The sequence below is a fragment of the Triticum dicoccoides genome, chromosome 1B, assembly GCF_002162155.2.
Source record: "Triticum dicoccoides isolate Atlit2015 ecotype Zavitan chromosome 1B, WEW_v2.0, whole genome shotgun sequence".
Lineage (NCBI taxonomy): Eukaryota > Viridiplantae > Streptophyta > Magnoliopsida > Poales > Poaceae > Triticum > Triticum dicoccoides.
This window is the reverse complement of record NC_041381.1, coordinates 574,133,531-574,155,458: the sequence shown is the minus strand read 5'-3', so window position 1 is coordinate 574,155,458 and position 21,928 is coordinate 574,133,531. Positions and strand designations below refer to the sequence as shown.

General features: G+C 46.6%; 4 protein-coding genes and 1 pseudogene across 4 annotated transcripts in view; all 5 read right to left on the bottom strand.

Moving 5' to 3' along the window:
• Positions 1-265: 265 nt before the first annotated feature.
• Positions 266-11,171, bottom strand: LOC119308976 (uclacyanin 1-like). Its single transcript, XM_037585111.1, has 4 exons — positions 10,682-11,171; positions 731-783; positions 620-676; positions 266-364 (listed from the first exon to the last, which is right to left on the bottom strand). The coding sequence occupies exons 1-4, from the start codon at positions 11,166-11,168 to the stop codon at positions 266-268; spliced, it is 696 nt and encodes a 231-aa protein (XP_037441008.1). The 5' UTR covers positions 11,169-11,171.
• A 1,883-nt stretch (positions 11,172-13,054) lies between these two features.
• Positions 13,055-13,619, bottom strand: LOC119308984 (uclacyanin 1-like). Its single transcript, XM_037585119.1, has one exon. The coding sequence runs from the start codon at positions 13,617-13,619 to the stop codon at positions 13,092-13,094; it is 528 nt and encodes a 175-aa protein (XP_037441016.1). The 3' UTR covers positions 13,055-13,091.
• A 645-nt stretch (positions 13,620-14,264) lies between these two features.
• Positions 14,265-16,863, bottom strand: LOC119308954 (annotated as a pseudogene).
• Positions 16,864-18,795: 1,932 nt separating this feature from the next.
• LOC119308965 (uclacyanin 1-like) lies at positions 18,796-19,331 on the bottom strand. The gene has a single exon (XM_037585102.1). The coding sequence runs from the start codon at positions 19,321-19,323 to the stop codon at positions 18,796-18,798; it is 528 nt and encodes a 175-aa protein (XP_037440999.1). The 5' UTR covers positions 19,324-19,331.
• A 627-nt stretch (positions 19,332-19,958) lies between these two features.
• The window catches only part of LOC119308931 (uclacyanin 1-like), an 11,127-nt gene continuing 9,157 nt past the window's right edge, over positions 19,959-21,928 (bottom strand). Inside the window, exons 2-4 of the mRNA XM_037585083.1 lie at positions 20,424-20,476; positions 20,313-20,369; positions 19,959-20,057 (exon numbers count right to left, since the gene is read on the bottom strand). Coding sequence (XP_037440980.1) covers positions 19,959-20,057; positions 20,313-20,369; positions 20,424-20,476 — 209 coding nt within the window. The remainder of the gene's footprint in view (positions 20,058-20,312; positions 20,370-20,423; positions 20,477-21,928) is intronic.

The window sequence follows — 21,928 nt, the reverse complement described above, 5'->3', positions numbered from 1 at the left end:
ACCGGGTCTGGGGAGAAAACGATTAGTAACCAAAAAGTCAGTAGACCATGTCCAAAAAATTAGTTAGGAGATCATCAGTAGCCATCAGTGGACCTTGTCCTCGATAGATCCGGATGCCCGCCGTACTAAACATAAATTAATCCAACATATTCTCTAGTTAAACATTCCGAACATGTTGGTCCGCACATGTACCACATGAGTACGTCAAATAATTACATAACTAACTAAGGTTCTTCTAAAATAATAATTAAGATGTATGCCACTGTCAAAATTCATGGAAATTCACTATTGACAATATGTTGTGTTGACCAAATTCAAAAGTTGCATAGTCTGCAGGGTAAGGCGCCTCGCCCTTGTCATCTAGCTAAAATCATATTTGGCAAAGAGGATTTATAGTTGGTCCTAGTTTTTGGTAGTGAAAGGTAATTCCACTAATAATTAGTTGTCATATATGTATTATACATTTGAGCTAAACCACGACACTTATAATGGATCGGAGGGAGAATTTTTTATCACCATCATTTCTCCTCGAGATGCCCTTGTTTCTTTTTTCAAGTACGAGTTCCCATGTTTCAAATATCAAGGGGTAATCTCTGCAGTCCTGAGTGGGGAACTATACCTTGGGCACATTGGCTTCAACCTGGTACTTACGTCCAAACACTATCACTAAGTAAACCTTAAATAATATAGAGGAAAATTCTCATAAGAGAACAATTTGAAGCAGGCTCACAAGGTACGGCCTGGAGAGGTTATAACATTTGCGACGTAAATGACAATTCAAAGCTAAATGAAAAAAATATTTATACTAAATATTACCCTTTTGTTACTCGTCTCTTAGCCCTTTTCTCTAATACGATGACATAAAAGTAAATGCCCCTTATAGCTCCTAAGATAAAATCATAAATGTGCCATCTTTGAAGAAAAACGACGGAAGAAAGCTATGCTCACCGAAGAGAAAAGCTACAACGGGACACTGTGATGCTACATATAGCCATGGTTTTTGCTGGAACCAGTTGGTGAGTGTTGGAAATATGCCCTAGAGGCAATAATAAAAGGATTATTATTATATTTCCTTGTTCATGATAATTGTCTTTTATTCATGCTATAATTGTATTATCCGGAAATCGTAATACACGTGTGAATACATAGACTACAACATGTCCCTAGTGAGCCTCTAGTTGACTAGCTCGTTGTTAAACAGATAGTCATGGTTTCCTGACTATGGACATTGGATGTCATTTATAACGGGATCCCATCATTAGGAGAATGATGTGATGGACAAGACCCAATCCTAACCATAGCACAAGATCGTGTAGTTCGTTTGCTAGAGCTTTTCCAATGTCAAGTATCTTTTCCTTAGACCATGAGATCGTGTAGCTCCCGGGTACTGTAGGAGTGCTTTGGGTGTACCAAACGTCACAACGTAACTCGGTGACTATAAAGGTATACTACGGGTATCTCCGAAAGTGTCTGTTGGGTTGACACGGACCGAGACTGGGATTTGTCACTCCGTATGACGGAGAGGTATCTCTGGGCCCACTCGGTAATGCATCATCATAACGAGCTCAAAGTGACCAAGTGTCTGGTCACGGGATCATGCATTGCGGTACGAGTAAAGTGACTTGCCGGTAACGAGATTGAACGAGGTATTGGGATACCGACGATCGAATCTCGGGTAAGTAACATACCGATTGACAAAGGGAATTGTATACGGGGTTGCTTGAATCCTCGACATCGTGGTTCATCCGATGAGATCATCGAGGAGCATGTGGGAGCCAACACGGGTATCCAGATCCCGCTGTTGGTTATTGACCGGAGAGCCGTCTCGTTCATGTCTACGTGTCTCCCGAACCCGTAGGGTTTACACACTTAAGGTTCGGTGACACTAGGGTTGTAGAGATATTAGTATGCAGCAAACCGAAAGTTGTTCGGAGTCCCGGATGAGATCCCGGACGTCACGAGGAGTTCCGGAATGGTCCAGAGGTAAAGAATTATATATGGGAAGTCGACTTTCGGCCATCGGGAAAGTTTCGGGGGTCACCGGTATTGTACCGGGACCACCGGAAGGGTCCCAGGGGGTCCAGGGTGGGGCCACCTATCCCGGAGGGCCCCATGGGCTGAAGTGGGAGGGGAACCAGCCCCTGGTGGGCTGGTGCGCCCCCCCCTTGGGCCCCCCATGCGCCTAGGGTTGGGAACCCTAGGGGAGGGGGCGCCTCCACTTGCCTTGGGGGACAAGGCACCCCCTTGGCCGCCCCCCCCTTGGAGATTCAATCTCCTTGGGCCGGCGCCCCCCTGGGGACCGTACATAAAGAGGGGGGAGGGAGGGCAGCCGCACCCTTGCACTTGGCGCCTCCCTTCCCCCTTGCTACACCTCTCCCTCCCGCAGACGCTTGGCGAAACCCTGCCTGGATCCCTGCTGCATCCACCACCACGCCGTCGTGCTGCTGGATCTTCATCAACCTCTCCTTCCCCCTTGCTGGATCAAGAAGGAGGAGACGTCACGCTGACCGTACGTGTGTTGAACGCGGAGGTGCCGTCCATTCGGCGGTAGGATCTCCGGTGATTTGGATCACGACGAGTACGACTCCCTCAACCCCGTTCTCTTGAACGCTTCCGCTCGATCTACAAGGGTATGTAGATGCACTCCTCTCTCTCGTTGCTAGATGAACTCATAGATTTATCTTGGTGAAACCGTAGATTTTTTTTATTTTCTGCAACATTCCCCAACAGTGGCATCATGAGCTAGGTCTATGCGTAGTTCTCTTTGCACGAGTAGAACACAAATCTATTGTGGGCGTAGATGTTGTCCACTTTCTTGCCACCACTAGTCTTATTTTGCTTCAGCAGTATTGTGGGATGAAGCGGCCCGGACCGACCTTACACGTACACTTACGTGAGACAGGTTCCACCGACTGACATGCACTAGTTGCATAAGGTGGCTAGTGGGTGTCTGTCTCTCCCACTTTAGTTGGAGCGGATTCGATGAAAAGGGTCCTTATGAAGGGTAAATAGAAGTTGACAAATCATGCTGTGGCTTTTTCGTAGGTAAGAAAACGTTCTTGCTAGAACCCTATTGCAGCCACGTAAAAGATGCAACAACAATTAAAGGACGTCTAACTTGTTTTTGCAGCAATTGCTTTGTGATGTGATATGGTCAAAAGTTGTGATGAATGATGAATGATATATTGTGATGTATGAGATGATATTCTTGTAATAGGAATCACGACTTGCATGTCGATGAGTATGACAACCGGCAGGAGCCATAGGAGTTGTCTTAATTATTGTATGACCTGCGTGTCAATGATTTAACGCCATGTAATTACTTTACTTTATTCTTAAACCGTTAGCTATAGTAGTAGAAGTAATAGTTGGCGAGCAACTTCATGGAGACACGATGATGGAGATCATGGTGTCATGCCGGTGACGACGATGATCATGGAGCCCCAAAGATGAAGATCAAAGGAGCTATATGATATTGGCCATATCATGTCACTACTGTTTGATTGCATGTGATGTTTATCATGTTTTTGCATCTTGTTTACTTAGAACGACGGTATTAAATAAGATGATCCCTCATAATAATTTCAAGAAAGTGTTCCCCCTAACTATGCGCCTTTGCGACAGTTCGTTGTTTTGAAGCACCACGTGATGATCGGGTGTGATAGATTCTAACGTTCACATACAACGGGTGTAAGACAGATTTACACATGCAAAACACTTAGGTTAACTTGACGAGCCTAGCATGTACAGACATGGCCTCGGAACACAAGAGACCGAAAGGTCGAACATGAGTCGTATGGAAGATACGATCAACATGGAGATGTTCACCGATGATGACTGGTCCGTCTCACGTGATGATCGGACACGGCCTAGTTGACTCGGATCATGTATCACTTAGATGACTAGAGGGATGTCTAATCTGAGTGGGAGTTCATTAAATAATTTGATTAGATGAACTTAATTATCATGAACTTAGTCTAAAATGTTTGCAAAAAATGTCTTGTAGATCAAATGGCCAACGCTCATGTCAACATGAACTTCAATGCGTTCCTAGAGAAAACCAGGCTGAAAGATGATGGCAGCAACTATACGGACTGGGTCCGGAACCTGAGGATCATCCTCATAGCTGCCAAGAAAGCATATGTCCTTGAAGCACCGTTAGGTGACCCACCTACTCTCCCAGCACTGCAAGACGATTTGAACGTTTGGGAGACACATGCTGATGATTACTCCCTTGTTCAGTGCGGCATGCTTTACAGCTTAGAACCGGGGCTCCAAAAGCGTTTTGAGCAACACGAAGCATATGAGATGTTCGAGGAGCTGAAAATGGTTTTCCAAGCTCACGCCCGGGTCGAGAGATATGAAGTCTCCGACAAGTTCTATAGTTGTAAGATGGAGGAAAATAGTTCTGTCAGTGAGCACATACTCAAAATGTCTGGGTTGCACAACCACCTATTCCAGCTGGACATTAACCTCCCAGACAAGGCGGTCATTGACAGAATCCTTCAGTCACTCCCACCGAGCTACAAGAGCTTTGTGATGAACTACAATATGCAGGGGATGGTGAAAACTATTCCTGAAGTATTTTCAATGCTGAAGTCAGCAGAGGTAGAAATCAAAAAGGAACGTCAAGTGCTGATGGTCAATAAAACCACCAAGTTCAAGAAAGGCAAGGGTAAGAAGAACTTCAAGAAGGACGGCAAGGATGTTGCCGCGCCCGGTAAGCCAGTTGCCGGGAAGAAGTAAAAGAATTGACCCAAGCCTGAAACTGAGTGTTTTTATTGCAAAGGGAAGGGTCACTAGAAGCGGAACTGCCCCAAATACTTAGCGGACAAGAAGGCCGGCAACACTAAAGGTATATGTGATATACATGTAATTGATGTGTACCTTACCAGTGCTCATAGTAGCTCCTAGGTATTTGATACCGGTGCCGTTGCTCATATTTGTAACTCAAAGCAGAAGCTGCGGAATAAGCGGAGACTGGCGAAGGACAAGGTGACCGTCGGGAATGGTTCCAAGGTCGATGTGATCGCCGTCGGCACGCTACCTCTGCATTTGCCTACGGGATTAGTTTTAAACCTCAATAATTGTTATTTAGTGCCAAGTTTGAGCATGAACATTGTATCTGGATCTCGTTTAATACGAGATGGCTACTCATTTAAATCCGAGAATAATGGTTGTTCTATTTATATGAGAGATATGTTTTATGGTCATGTCCCGATGGTCAATGGTTTATTCTTAATGAATCTCGAACGTAATGTTACACATATTCATAGTGTGAATACGAAAAGATGTAAAGTTGATAACGATAGTCCCACATACTTGTGGCACTGCCGCCTTGGTCACATTGGTGTCAAGCGCATGAAGAAGCTCCATGCTGATGGACTTCTAGAGTCTCTCGATTATGAATCATTTGACACATGCAAACCATGCCTCATGGGCAAAATGACCAAGACTCCGTTCTCCGGAACAATGGAGCAAGCAACCAACTTATTGGAAATCATACATACCGATGTGTGCGGTCCAATGAGCGTTGAGGCTCGTGGAGGATATCGTTATGTTCTCACTGTCAGTGATGACTTGAGTAGATATGGGTATGTCTACTTGATGAAACACAGGTCTGAGATCTTTGAAAAGTTCAAGGAATTTGAGAATGAGGTAGAGAATCAACGTGACCAAAAGATAAAGTTCTTACGATCAGATCGTGGAGGAGAATATTTAGGTCACGAATTTGGTATGCACTTAAGGAAATGTGGAATCGTTTCACAACTCACGCCGCCTGGAACACCTCAACGTAACGGTGTGTCCGAACATCGTAATCGCACTCTATTGGATATGGTGCGATCTATGATGTCTCTTACCGATTTACCGCTATCATTTTGGGGATACGCTCTAGAGACAACTACATTCACTTTAAATAGGGCTCCGTCTAAATCCGTTGAGACGACACCGTATGAATTATGGTTTGGGAAGAAACCTAAGGTGTCGTTTCTAAAAGTTTGGGGATGCGATGCTTATGTCAAGAAACTTCAACCTGAAAAGCTCGAACCCAAGTCGGAAAAATGCGTCTTCATAGGATACCCTAAGGAAACCATTGGGTATACCTTCTACCTTAGATCCGAAGGCAAGATCTTTGTTGCCAAGAACGGATCCTTTCTGGAAAAAGAGTTTCTCTCGAAAGGAGTAAGTGGGAGGAAAGTAGAACTCAATGAAGTACTAGCTCTTGAACCGGAAAGTAGTGTAGCTAAGGAAAATGTTCCTGTGGTGCCTACTCCGACTGGAGAAGAAATTAATGATGATGATCAAGGTACTTCGGATCAAGTTGCTACTGAACTTCGTAGGTCCACAAGGACACGTTCCACACCAGAGTGGTATGGCAACCCTGTCCTGGAAATCATGTTGTTAGACAACGGTGAACCTTCGAACTATGAAGAAGCGATGGCAGGCCCAGATTCCAACAAATGGCTTGAAGCCATGCAATCTGAGATAGAATCCATGTATGAAAACAAAGTATGGACTTTGACAGACTTGCCCGATGATCGGCGAGCGATAGAAAATAAATGGATCTTTAAGAAGAAGACGGACACGGATGGTAATGTTACCATCTATAAAGCTCGACTTGTCGCTAAGGGTTATCGAAAAGTTCAAGGGGTTGACTACAATGAGACTTTCTCTCCCGTAGCGAAGCTGAAGTCCGTCCGAATCATGTTAGCAATTGCCGCATACTATGATTATGAGATATGGCAGATGGACGTCAAAATGGCATTCCTTAACGGCTATCTTAAGGAAGAACTGTATATGATGCAGCCAGAAGGTTTTGTCGATCCTAAGAATGCTAACAAGGTGTGCAAGCTCCAGCGATCCATTTATGGGCTGGTGCAAGCATCTCGGAGTTGGAACATTCGCTTTGATGAGATGATCAAAGCGTTTGTGTTTATGCAGACTTATGGAGAAGCCTGTGTTTACAAGAAAGTGAGTGGGAGCTCTGTAGCATTTCTCATATTATATGTAGATGACATAATTTTGATGGGAAATGATATAGAACTATTGTACAACATTAAGGCCTACTTGAATAAGTGTTTTTCAATGAAGGACCTTGGAGAAGCTGCTTACATATTAGGCATCAATATCTATAGAGATAGATCGAGACGCCTCATAGGTCTTTCACAAAGCACATACCTTGATAAGATATTGAAGAAGTTCAATATGGATCAGTCCAAGAAAGGGTTCTTGCCTGTATTGCAAGGTGTGAGATTGAGCTCGGCTCAATGCCCGACCACGGCAGAAGATAAAGAAGGGATGAGTGGCATCCCCTATGCCTCAGCCATAGGATCTATTATGTATGCCATGCTGTGTACCAGACATGATGTAAACCTTGCCGTGAGTTTGGTAGGAAGGTACCAAAGTAATCCCGGCAAGGAACACTGGACAACGGTCAAGAATATCCTGAAGTACCTGAAAAGGACAAAGGACATGTTTCTCGTTTATGGAGGTGACGAAGAGCTTGTCGTAAAGGGTTACGTCGATGCTAGCTTCGACACAGATCTGGATGACTCTAAGTCACAAACCGGATATGTGTATATGTTGAATCGTGGAGCAGTAAGCTGGTGCAGTTGCAAGAAGAGCATCGTGGCGGGATCTACATGTGAAGTGGAGTACATGGCAGCCTCGGAGGCAGCGCATGAAGCAATATGGATGAAGGAGTTCATCACCGACCTAGGAGTCATACGCAATGCATCGGGGCCGATCACTCTCTTCTGTGACAACACTGGAGCTATTGCCCTTGCCAAGAAGACCAGGCACATCAAGCGTCGTTTTAACTCCATCCGTGAAAATGTTCAAGATGGAGACATAGATATTTGCAAAGTACATACGGATCTGAATGTCGCAGATCCATTGACTAAACCTCTTCCGCGAGCAAAACATGATCAACACCAGAACTCTATGGGTGTTCTATTCATCACAATGTAACTAGATTATTGACTCTAGTGCAAGTGGGAGACTGTTGGAAATATGCCCTAGAGGCAATAATAAAAGGATTATTATTATATTTCCTTGTTCATGATAATTGTCTTTTATTCATGCTATAATTGTATTATCTGGAAATCGTCATACACGTGTGAATACATAGACCACAACATATCCCTAGTGAGCCTCTAGTTGACTAGCTAGTTGATCAACAGATAGTCATGGTTTCCTGACTATGGACATTGGATGTCATTGATAACGGGATCACATCATTAGGAGAATGATGTGATGGACAAGACCCAATCCTAAGCATAGCACAAGATCGTGTAGTTCGTTTGCTAGAGCTTTTCCAATGTCAAGTATCTTTTCCTTAGACCATGAGATCGTGTAACTCCCAAATACCGTAGGAGTGCTTTGGGTGTACCAAACGTCACAACGTAACTGGGTTACTATAAAGGTATACTACGGGTATCTCCGAAAGTGTCTGTTGGGTTGACACGGATCAAGACTGGGATTTGTCACTCTGTATGACGGAGAGGTATCTCTGGGCCCACTCGGTAATGCATCATCATAATGAGCTCAAAGTGACCAAGTGTCTAGTCACGGGATCATGCATTGCGGTACGAGTAAAGTGACTTGCCGGTAACGAGATTGAACGAGGTATTGGGATACCGACGATCGAATCTCGGGCAAGTAACATACCGATTGACAAAGGGAATTGTTTACGGGGTTGCTTGAATCCTCGACATCGTGGTTCATCCGATGAGATCATCGAGGAGCATGTGGAAGACAACATGGGTATCCAGATCCCGCTGTTGGTTATTGACCGGAGAGCCGTCTCGGTCATGTCTACGTGTCTGCCGAACCCGTAGGGTCTACACACTTAAGGTTCGGTGACGCTAGGGTTGTAGAGATATTAGTATGCAGCAAACCGAAAGTTGTTCGGAGTCCCGGATGAGATCCCGGACGTCACGAGGAGTTCCGGAATGGTCCGGAGGTAAAGAATTATATATGGGAAGTCGAGTTCCGGCCATCGGGAAAGTTTCGGGGATCACCGGTATTGTACTGGGACCACCGGAAGGGTCCTGGGGGGTCCACCGGGTGGGGCCATCTATCCTGGAGGGGCCCATGGGCTGAAGTGGGAGGGGAACCAGCCCCTGGTGAGCTGGTGCGCCCCCTCCCCTTGCCCCCCTGCGCCTAGGGTCGGGAACCCTAGGGGAGGGGGCGCCTCCACTTGCCTTGGGGGGCAAGGCACCCCCTTGGCCGCCGCCCCCCTTGGAGATTCAATCTCCTAGGGCCGGCGCCCCCCTTGGGGACCCTATATAAAGAGGGGGGAGGGAGGGCAGCCGCACCCTTGCACTTGGCGCCTCCCTTCCCCCTTGCTACACCTCTCCCTCCCGCAGACGCTTGGCGTAGCCCTGCCGGGATCCCTGCTGCATCCACCACCACGCCGTCGTGCTGCTGGATCTTCATCAACCTCTCCTTCCCCCTTGTTGGATCAAGAAGGAGAAGATGTCACGCTGACCGTACGTGTGTTGAACGCGGAGGTGCCGTCCGTTCGGCGCTAGGATCTCCGGTGATTTGGATCACGACGAGTACGACTCCCTCAACCCCGTTCTCTTGAACGCTTCCACTCGATCTACAAGGGTATGTAGATGCACTCCTCTCTCTCGTTCCTAGATAAACTCATAGATTGATCTTGGTGAAACCGTAGAATTTTTTTTATTTTCTGCAACGTTCCCCAACAGTGAGGACACTGGAACCAGCCGTGGTGCATGCCAGGAACCCAACAGCAATAGATGCTGCATCCGGTCATCTTTTTTGCTGGAGTTGACATGTGTGGATGCTCGAATGGGGCAGGAGAAAAGCTGTGAAACCTCAACAACCATGATACCATGGTTCCCGCGAGCTACAACGGCGCCGACCGACGCCGAATGGAGGCATGCTTCTAGCGGCATGGCGAGGTGCTGGGACCCGCCGGCAAAAAAGTTGCAAGCAGTCATCAGAGTAGCTACGCTGATGGTGACCACGAGCTGCGCATTTTTGCTGGAACCGACGGGCCACAGGTGAAGTCCTTTTGCTGGAATCGGCTCGCGCATTTGCTGGAACCAGAGACTGTAGATGCTGGAATCAGCGACGGTGAGCACCGGCTTGCCGGCGAGATGTTACACCCAGCGCATGCAAATGCTGGAACCAGAGAGAGTTTTTGCTGGAACTAGTGCCAGTGTCTATTGCGAGGATCAGAGCGGCATAAACCATTGATACTGCACCTCTCCAGCGTGGCGCGGTGCTAGGGACCTGCACGACGGGAGGTGCGATGTTGTCGGGGGAGGGGCGGGGGCACTGGCAAGCTGCGCGAGGGAAGGGTGTTGGGCGAGGCTGCGCAAGGTGTGGGGAGGAAGGAGCTGAGCAGCCAAATCAGCCGGCCTATGCAACTTGCATCTGATGACTAGTGCGCGGGCGACCAAAATTTGGGCCGGCCGAATGGCACCTAGCACAACGCTTTATTTATTCCATGATTATGAACACTTGATTATAGTTCGGTTTTGCAAGAAGATATGTTAAATCCAATTATAATGAAAACATTACATTTAACAAAAGAACTGATTTACAATACACAAATAAGCATGCACGAGCGCATCAAGAAGAAAAAGCACCACAATCGTCGGTCACTAAAAGAACAAAATGAGACCAGTCGCGACAATGGCCAGACCTAGCCGCGCCACCGCAGACTGATCAATGCCAGCCGCCGTGTCCGAGCTTAATACAGTCTCGTACTGGCACCGCAGCCGCTTTCCCGTCCCTCGGCACCGTTGTACTATCCGCACTGCCTTCGACTTCACGTTGACTTGAACCTTCATACCGGCGATGCAATGCCCTGGAACGCCGCAAATGAAGTACCGCGTCCCAATGGCCGCAAGTGGGACGACATCGTTGCCGGTCAGGAACGTCGCGATGGGGCTGGAGCTGTTGCAGGCGTCATACCCAGCCTTTCTCACCTCCACCACATTGTGCACGGTGGTGGAGTACTGAAACTGGAGCTCATCGCCGATGGTAAATCTAGTTCTCGAAGCCCACAGGGTGTAGTTGGTCTGCAGGTCCCATGATCCGGCCGGCGCGCCCACCGTGTGACTGGCGCCGAGCACCATCCCGAGCATGGCCACGGCCACGGTGATCAGGATAAGAACTTTAGCCCCCATGGATTAAATGTCGACCGACTAGCCAACTGAAAAGATTGGAGCTAGAAGTTAGCACTAGAGAGAAACTTGATAGGATCCAAGGAAGTTGCAGAGAGAAATGGTTGCACGATGGAATGTGTTGTAAGATCGTTGATGCCACTACGTCAAAATATATAGGCGACGGATTGGTTCAAGCTAGGATCACCCGGTGAGAGCGTGTTGACCAGGTGAGGTATGGTAGGTCTAAGAGGCATGAATATGAGTAATAGTACTCCCAGATGAATTTAAATACATGTTGGTGCATGCATGCTTTGCTCGCCTATTATACTATGATAATCTAATAATGGTGACGATGGAATTCGTAGATTGGGTCTGGCTGCTATCAATCCGGTGCCCGAGCGTGCTAAACATTAATTATTTGAGCTTAATCTTTGATTAACATTATGAACGTATTGGTGCGCGCGTGCATATTTCTACCGCACGATAATTGATTTATTAAGATGTATGTCACTGTAAAAATTAGAAAATAAAACGTAATCATCTTTTCTCAAGAGTACACAAATTACGTACCATAGCTTTATTGTATAGAAGGCAGGATAACAAATACAAGAAGGGTAGTAATAGGCGTTGGTCGACTGAATTTGGTAAAGATCGGTCACCATGCGCGCCATTGTAATAGGCCATCAAGGACAGTTGTTTCACGAATCGTTCTCTCTCTCGAAACAAGCTTTCGCCCCCTTTATAGATAAAGGCATAAACAACCAAACCAATACAAAATGACCCGATACAAGGCATTGAGGAGAACCTCATAAGCTGATCTAAAGAAAATCGGTAATATTAGCCAAGAACACTAAAAACACACTAAGTGCACCTAAACTCCTCGAGCTAGCAGCCGAGAAGAAGCACATGAAACCCACCACCGTGCAAGAGGAAGACCCACCCTCACCAGCGACGCCCCCAGGAGGGTAACGACACAAAGCGTCACCGCCGCCGCATCAGCCGAAGCTAAGAAAGGTTTCACTCTGAGAGTTGGACGGCAAGGAGAGGTCCAAGGCGATGCCCCAAGAGGAATACAAGACCCGCAGGCCTTGTCGCCGCCGGCACCGGAGCGCAAAGCTTTCGCTCGACCACAGCTCCCACCACATCGAGGAAGCTCTAACGGGGACCCCACCATGACGGTATGGGAGCACCAAATCCAGATCAGCGCAAAGCTTCCATCGAAGTCGCCTGCTATGCCAAGATCACCCATCACCGTGCACCTTCACAGGGCCAAGGTACACCTTCAACACCCGCCACCACGTCGCTCCCTAGAGGGCAAAGCCGTGTAGCCCGTGTCGGGGTTAAATCCGGTGGATCTCGGGTAAGGGGTCCCGAGCTGATGATGTTAGCTTGATGGTAACAGGATGAACAAGGGCATGGCGATCTGAACTCTTGTAATTTCTATTTCTTGGCGAGCTGATTTTAGGACACAAGATGAAAACGAAATATGGCAATGCTTTCAAAGCTTGACGAGCTGAAGCCTTGTAATTTCTGTTTCTTCTTTTTTTGGCTCAGTTTGTTAGGGTTTGTTTTCTTCATTTATCTTCTTTTCAGGCTCATCTCAAACCAGTGTGTACATACACTTCCCAATAATATAAAATGTTGCAGTGGGTGTTTACCCCACTGTTTCGCCTTAAAAATCATGTTACTTATCTAGATGAATTTAGCTCTGCCCTGAATTTATGTTGTATATAATGGATGGATGTAATGCATTGCACTCAACACATCTTTGATAAATTTATTTCATGGTTACACGCTTGGTTATTATTTGGGTTTTTGCAAAGAAGATATGTTGAATCCAATTATAATGAATGCAATTAAAATTAACAAAAGAATTGAATTTAATACACAAAGGGACCATCCTACGACCGAACAAGGAAAAAAGGACCACAATCATCGTTCACTCTAAAAGAACAACATAAGACCAGCCGCAACAACTATCAGACCGAGTCGGGCCACCGTAGACTGATCAACGCCAGCCGACGTAGCTGAGCTTAATACCGTCTCGGACTGGCAGCGAAGCCGGTTCCCTGTCCGTCGGCACCGTTGCACAGTCCGCACTTCTTTCGACTTGACGTTGACCTCGACCTTCATGCCGGCGTTGCAGTGCCCGGAGACGCCACAGATGAAATACCGGGTCCCGATGGTGGCAAGCGGAACAACATCATTACCGGTCGGGAAAGTCGATATGGGGCTGGAGCCGTTGCAGGAGTCATACCCCGTTTTGCTCACCTCCACCACGTTGTGCACGGCGGCGGAGTACTGGAACTTGAGCTCATCGCCGGTGGTGAATCTGATTCTCGAAACCCACTGAGAGTAGTTGGTCTGAATGTCCCATGACCCGTGCGGTGCGCCTACGGTGTGGCTGGCACCGAGTGCCATCCCAAGCATGGTCATGGCCACGGTGATCAGAATAAGAGCTTTGGTCTCCATGGATTAAATATGGATCTACTAGCTTGCTGACTTAGTAGTACTAACTGAAAATATGATGGGGGATGGAAGTTAGGGCTAGGGAGAAAATTGGTTATGTTGTCTGATCAACTAATGATCACAAGCTCCAAGGAAGCTAATGAGAGAAATGGCTGCAGGATGGATGGTGTTGTGAGATCATTGATACCAGTGTGTCGACATATTTAGGTGATGGATGTGTTAAAGGATCATCGGGTGTAAGCGCGTTGACTAGGTGACATAGAGTAGGTCGTCTAAAATGCATGAAAATAACATCCTACACGTGATCTCCTGAACTGATATTATTATATATGCTTGGCTCCATAGCTTTAATAGAAAACTAACAATGAAGAAGATGAGATTGGTAGCCGTCAGTAGACCGGGTCCGGGGAGAAAATGATTAGTAACCAAATTGTCAGTAGACCATGTCCAAACAATTAGTTAGGAGATCATCAGTAGCCATCAGTGGACCTTGTCCTCGGTAGATCCGGATGCCCGCACGAGAGTACTAAACATAAATTAATCCAACATATTCTCTAGTAAAACAATCCGAACGTGTTGGTGCGCACATGTACTACATCGGTACATCAAATAATTATATAATTAATTAAGATTCTTCTAAAATAATAATTAAGATGTATGGCACTGTCAAAATTCATGGAAATTCACTATTGATAATATGTTGAGTTGACCAAATTTAAAAGTTGCATGGTCTGCTTGGTAAGGGCCCCTCGCCGTTGTCATATAGCTAAAATCATATTTGGCAAAGAGGATTTATAGTTGGTCCTAGTTTTTGGGTAGTGAAAGGTAATTCCACTAATAATTAGTTGTCAAATATGTATTATACATTTGAGCTAAACCACGACACTTATTATGAATCGGAGGGAGAATTTTTTATCACCATCATTTCTCCTCGAGATGCCCTTGTTTCTTTTTTTAAGCACGAGTTCCATGTTTCATTTCATACACTAAGACCACAACATTTTGCAGTGAATATCAAGGGGTAATCTCTGCAGTCCTGAGTGGGGAACTATACCTTGGGCACATTGGCTTCAACCTGGTACTTACGTCCAAACACTACCACTAAGTAAACCTTAAATAATATAGAGGAAAACTCTCATAAGAGAACAATTTGAAGCAGGCTCACAAGGTCCGGCCTGGAGAGGTTATAACATTTGCGACGTAAATGACAATTCTAAGCTAAAAGAAAAAAAATATTTATACTAAACATTACCTTTTTGTTACTCGTCTCTTAGCCCTTTTCTCTAATACGATCACATAGAAGTAAATGCCCCTTATAGCTCCTAAGATAAAATCATAAATGTGCCATCTTTGAAGAAAAACGACAGAAGAAAGCTATGCTCGCCGAACAGAAAAGCTACAACGGGACACTGTGATGCTACATGCAGCCATGGTTTTTGCTGGAACCAGTTGGTGAGGACAATGGAACCAGCCGTGGTGCATCCCGGGAACCCAACGGCAATAGATGCTGCATCCGGTCATCTTTTTTGCTGGAGTTGACATGTGTGGATGCTCGAATGGGGCAGGAGAAAAGCTGTGAAACCTCAGCGACCATGTGACCATGGTTCCCGCGAGCTACAACGGCGCCGACCGACGCCGAATGGAAGCATGCTTCTAGCGGCATGGCGAGGTGCTGGGACCCGCCGGCAAAAAAGTAGCGATTGGCATGGAAAGCGCTACTACTAAGAAGATATATCAGTAGCGCGTGCCAGTCGGCGCTACAGAGTCGGCGCTACTGCTAAGCTTTAGCTGTAGCGCCTTATCAGTAGCGTGCCTACCCACGCTACTGATAGGCCAAAAACCAGCGCTACTTCTAGGCTTTTCCCTAGTAGTGAGATGCTGCATCCGGTCATCTTTTTTGCTGGAGTTGACATGTGTGGATGCTCGAATGAGGCAGGAGAAAAGCTGCGAAACCTCAGCGACCGTGCGGCCATGGTTCCCGCGAGCTACAACGGCGCGGACCGACGCCGAATGGCGGCATGCTTCTAGCAACGTGGCGAGGTTCTGTGACCCGTCGGCAAAAAAGCTGCAAGCAGTCATCAGAGTAGCTACGACGGTGGTGACTGCGAGCTGCGCATTTTTGCTGGAACCAGCGGGCCACAGGCGAAGTCTTTTTGCTGGAATTGGCTCGCGCATTTGCTGGAACTAGAGACTGTAGATGCTGGAATCAGCGACGGTGAGCACCGGCTTGCCGGCGAGATGTTACAACAAGCGCATGCAAATGCTGGAACCAGAGAGAGTTTTTGCTGGAACTAGTGCGAGTGTCTATTGCGAGCATCAGAGCGGCAGAAACCATTGATACTGCATCTCTCCAGCGTGGCGCGGTGCTACGGACCTACGCGACAGGACGTGCGATGTTGTCGAGGGGGGGGAGGGGGCATTGGCAAGCTGCGCAAGGTGTGAGGAGGAAGGAGCTGAACAGCCAAATCAGCCGGCCTACGCAACTTGCATCTGATGACTAGTGCGCGGCCGACCAGAATTTGGGCCGGCCAAATGGCACCTAGCTCTGCGCTTTATTTATTCCATGATTATAAACACTTGATTATAGTTCGGTTTTGCAAGAAGATATGTTAAATCGAATTATAATGGACAAATTACATTTAACAAAAGAAGCGATTTACAATACACAAATAAGCATGCACCGTGCGTCAAGAAGAAAAGGCACCTCAATCGTCGGTCACTAAATGAACAACATGAGACTAGTCACGACAATGGCCAGACCTAGCCGCGCCCTCGCAGACTGATCAATGCCAGCCACCGTGGCCGAGCTTAATACAGTCTCGTACCGGCACCGGAACCGCTTTCCCGTCCCTCGGCACCGTTGTATTGTCCGCACTGCCTTTGACTTCACGTTGACTTGAACCTTCATACCGGCGATGCAATGCCCTGAAACGCCGCAAATGAAGTACCGTGTCCCAATGGCCGCAAGTGGGATGATGTCGTTGCCGGTCAGGAACATCGCGATGGGGCTAGAGCTGTTGCAGGCGTCATACCCAGCCTTCCTCACCTCCACCACATTGTGCACGGTGGTGGAGTACTGAAACTGGAGCTCATCGCCGATGGTAAACCTAGTTCTCGAAGCCCACGGGGTGTAGTTGGTCTGCAGGTCCCATGATCCGGCCGACGCGCCCACCGTGTGACTGGCGCCGAGCACCATCCCGAGCATGGCCACGACCAGGGTGATCAAGATAAGAACTTTAGCCCCCATGGATTAAATGTCGACCAACTAACTAACTCAAAAGATTGGAGCTAGAAGTTAGCACTAGAGAGAAATTTGATAGGATCTAAGGAAGTTGCAGAAAGAATGGTTGCACGATGGAAGGTGTTGTAAGATCGTTGATGCCACTATGTCAAAATATATAGGCGATGGATTGGTCAAGCTAGGTTCATCAGGTGAGAACGTGTTGACCAGGTGAGGTATAGTAGGTCTAAGATGCATGAATACGAGTACTCCCAGATGAATTTAAATACATGTTGGTGCGTGCATGCTTGGCTCGCCTATTATACCATGATGATAATCTAATAATGGTGGCGATGGGATCCATAACCGAGAGTAGACTGGGTCTGGCGGCTGCTGCTATCGATCTGGTGCTCGAGCGTGCTAAACATTAATTATTTGAACATAATCTTTGATTAAAATTATGAACGTATTGGTGCGCGCGTGCATATTCCTACCACGCGATAATTGATTTATTAAGATGTACGCCACTGTAAAAATTGGAAAATAAAACGTAATCATCTTTTCACAATGGTACATAAATTACGTACCATACCTTTATTATATAGAAGGCAGGATAACAAATACAAGAAGGGCAGTAATAGGCGTTGCTCGACTGAATTTGGTCAAGATCGGTCACCATGCGCGCCATTATAATAGGCCATCAAGGACAACCGATTTCACGAATCGTTCTCTCTCTCGAAACAAGCTTTCGCCCCCTTCATAGATAAAGGCATAAACAACCAAACCGATACAAAATGACCTGATACATGGCAGAACCTCATAAGCTGATCTAAAGAAAATCGATAATACTAGCCAAGAACACTCAAAACGCTCTAAGTGCACCTAAACGCCTGGAGCTAGCAACCGAGAAGAAGCACATGAAACCCACCACCGTGCAAGAAGAAGACACCCTCACCGGCGATGCCCCCAGGAGGGTAACGACCCAAAGCGTCGCCACCGCCGCATCAGCCGAAGCTAAGAAAGGTTTCACCCTAAGAGTTGGGTGACAAGAAGAAGTACAAGGTGATGCCCCAAGAGGGATACAACACCTGCAGGCCTTGTCGCCGCCGGCGCCAGAGCGCAAAGCTTTCGCTCGACCACAACTCCCACCACATCGAGGAAACTCTAACGGGACCCCATCACGACGGAATGGGAGCACCACATCCAGATCAAGGCAAAGCTTTCATCGAAGTCGTCTGCTACGCCAAGATCACCCATCACCGTGCACCTCACCACCCACAGGGCCAAGGTACACCGTCAGCACCCGCCACCACGTCGCTCCCTGGAGAGCAAAGCCACGTAGCCCGTGGCGGGGTTAAATCCGGCGGATCTCGGGTAAGGGGTCCTGAGCTGATGATTTTAGCTTGATGGTAACAGGATGAACAAGGGCTTGGCGAGCTGAACTCTTGTAATTTCTGTTTCTTGGCGAGCAGATTTTTGGACACAAGATGAAAACAAAATATGGCAATGCTTTCAAAGCTTGGCGATCTGAAGTCTTGCAATTTCTGTTTCTTCTTTTTTTTTGGCTCGGTTTGTTAGGGTTTGTTTTCTTCATTTATCTTCTTTTTAGGCTTATCTCAAACCAGTGTGTACATACATTTCCCAATAATGTAAAATGTTGCACTGGGTGTTTACCCCAATGTTTCGCTTTAAATATCATTTTACTTATCTAGATGAATTTAGCTCTGCCTGAATTTCTGTTGTATATAATGGATGGATGTAATGTTGTTGCACTCAACACATCTTTGATAAATTTATTTCATGGTTACACGCTTGGTTATTATTTGGGGTTTTGCAAGAAAATGTGTTAAATTCAATTATAATGAATGCAATTACATTTAACAAAAGAATTGAATTTAATACCGTAAGGGACCCTCCTACGACTGAACAAGGAAAAAAGGACCAGAATCATTGTTCACTCTAAAAGAACAACGTAAGACCAGCCGCAACAACTATCAGACCAAGCCGGGCCTCCGTGGACTGATCGACGCCAGCCGCCGCAGCTGAGCTTAATACTGTCTCGGACTGGCAGCGACGCCGGTTCCCTCTCCGTCGGCATCGCTGCACAGTCCGCACTTCTTTTGACTTGACGTTGACCTCGACCTTCATGCCGGCGTCACAATGCCTAGAGACGCCGCAGATGAAATACCGGGTCCCGACGGTGGCAAGCGGAACAACATCATTACCACTCGGGAAAGTCGCTATGGGGCTGGAGCCGTTGCAGGAGTCATACCCCGTCTTGCTCACCTCCACCACGTTGTGCACGGCGGCGGAGTACTGGAACTTGAGCTCATCGCCGGTGGTGAATCTGATTCTCGAAACGCACTGAGAGTAGTTGGTCTGAAGGTCCCATGACCCGTGCGGTGCGCCTACGGTGTGGCTGGCACCAAGTGCCATCCCAAGCATGGTCATGGCCACGGTGATCAGAATAAGAGTTTTGGTCTCCATGGATTAAATATGAATCTACTAGCTTGCTGACTTAGTAGTACTAACTGAAAATATGATGGGGGATGGAAGTTAGCGCTAGGGAGAAAATTGGTTATGTTATCTGATCAACTAATGATCACAAGCTCCAAGGAAGCTAATGAGAGAAATGGCTGCGGGATAGATGGTGTTGTGAGATCATTGATACTAGTGTGTCGACATATATAGGCTATGGATGTGTTAAAGGAGCATCGGGTGTAAGCGCGTTGACTAGGTGCATGAAAATAACATCGTACACGTTATCTCCTGAAACTGATATTATTATATATGCTTGGCTCCATAGCTTTAATAAAAAACTAACAGTGGAGAAGATGAGATTGGTAGCCGTCAGTAGACCGGGTCTGGGGAGAAAACGATTAGTAACCAAAAAGTCAGTAGACCATGTCCAAAAAATTAGTTAGGAGATCATCAGTAGCCATCAGTGGACCTTGTCCTCGATAGATCCGGATGCCCGCCGTACTAAACATAAATTAATCCAACATATTCTCTAGTTAAACATTCCGAACATGTTGGTCCGCACATGTACCACATGAGTACGTCAAATAATTACATAACTAACTAAGGTTCTTCTAAAATAATAATTAAGATGTATGCCACTGTCAAAATTCATGGAAATTCACTATTGACAATATGTTGTGTTGACCAAATTCAAAAGTTGCATAGTCTGCAGGGTAAGGCGCCTCGCCCTTGTCATCTAGCTAAAATCATATTTGGCAAAGAGGATTTATAGTTGGTCCTAGTTTTTGGTAGTGAAAGGTAATTCCACTAATAATTAGTTGTCATATATGTATTATACATTTGAGCTAAACCACGACACTTATAATGGATCGGAGGGAGAATTTTTTATCACCATCATTTCTCCTCGAGATGCCCTTGTTTCTTTTTTCAAGTACGAGTTCCCATGTTTCAAATATCAAGGGGTAATCTCTGCAGTCCTGAGTGGGGAACTATACCTTGGGCACATTGGCTTCAACCTGGTACTTACGTCCAAACACTATCATTAAGTAAACCTTAAATAATATAGAGGAAAATTCTCATAAGAGAACAATTTGAAGCAGGCTCACAAGGTACGGCCTGGAGAGGTTATAACATTTGCGACGTAAATGACAATTCAAAGCTAAATGAAAAAAATATTTATACTAAATATTACCCTTTTGTTACTCGTCTCTTAGCCCTTTTCTCTAATACGATGGCATAAAAGTAAATGCCCCTTATAGCTTCTAAGATAAAATCATAAATGTGCCATCTTTGAAGAAAAACGACGGAAGAAAGCTATGCTCACCGAAGAGAAAAGTTACAACGGGACACTGTGATGCTACATATAGCCATGGTTTTTGCTGGAACCAGTTGGTGAGTGTTGGAAATATGCCCTAGAGGCAATAATAAAAGGATTATTATTATATTTCCTTGTTCATGATAATTATCTTTTATTCATGCTATAATTGTATTATCCGGAAATCGTAATACACGTGTGAATACATAGACTACAACATGTCCCTAGTGAGCCTCTAGTTGAAGCTCGTTGTTCAACAGATAGTCATGGTTTCCTGACTATGGACATTGGATGTCATTTATAACGGGATCACATCATTAGGAGAATGATGTGATGGACAAGACCCAATCCTAAGCATAGCACAAGATCGTGTAGTTCGTTTGCTAGAGCTTTTCCAATGTCAAGTATCTTTTCCTTAGACCATGAGATCGTGTAGCTCCCGGGTACTGTAGGAGTGCTTTGGGTGTACCAAACGTCACAACGTAACTCGGTGACTATAAAGGTATACTACGGGTATCTCCGAAAGTGTCTGTTGGGTTGACACGGATCGAGACTGGGATTTGTCACTCCGTATGACGGAGAGGTATCTCTGGGCCCACTCGGTAATGCATCATCATAACGAGCTCAAAGTGACCAAGTGTCTGGTCACGGGATCATGCATTGCGGTACGAGTAAAGTGACTTGCCGGTAACGAGATTGAACGGGGTATTGGGATAGCGACGATCGAATCTCGGGCAAGTAACATACCGATTGACAAAGGGAATTGTATACGGGGTTGCTTGAATCCTCGACATCGTGGTTCATCCGATGAGATCATCGAGGAGCATGTGGGAGCCAACACGGGTATCCAGATCCCGCTGTTGGTTATTGACCGGAGAGCCGTCTCGTTCTTGTCTACGTGTCTCCCGAACCCGTAGGGTTTACACACTTAAGGTTCGGTGACACTAGGGTTGTAGAGATATTAGTATGCAGCAAACCGAAAGTTGTTCAGAGTCCCGGATGAGATCCCGGACGTCACGAGGAGTTCCGGAATGGTCCAGAGGTAAAGAATTATATATGGGAAGTCGACTTTCGGCCATCGGGAAAGTTTCGGGGGTCACCGGTATTGTACCGGGACCACCGGAAGGGTCCCAGGGGGTCCAGGGTGGGGCCACCTATCCCGGAGGGCCCCATGGGCTGAAGTGGGAGGGGAACCAGCCCCTGGTTGGCTGGTGCGCCCCCCCCCCCTTGGGCCCCCCATGCGCCTAGGGTTGGGAACCCTAGGGGAGGGGGCGCCTCCACTTGCCTTGGGGGACA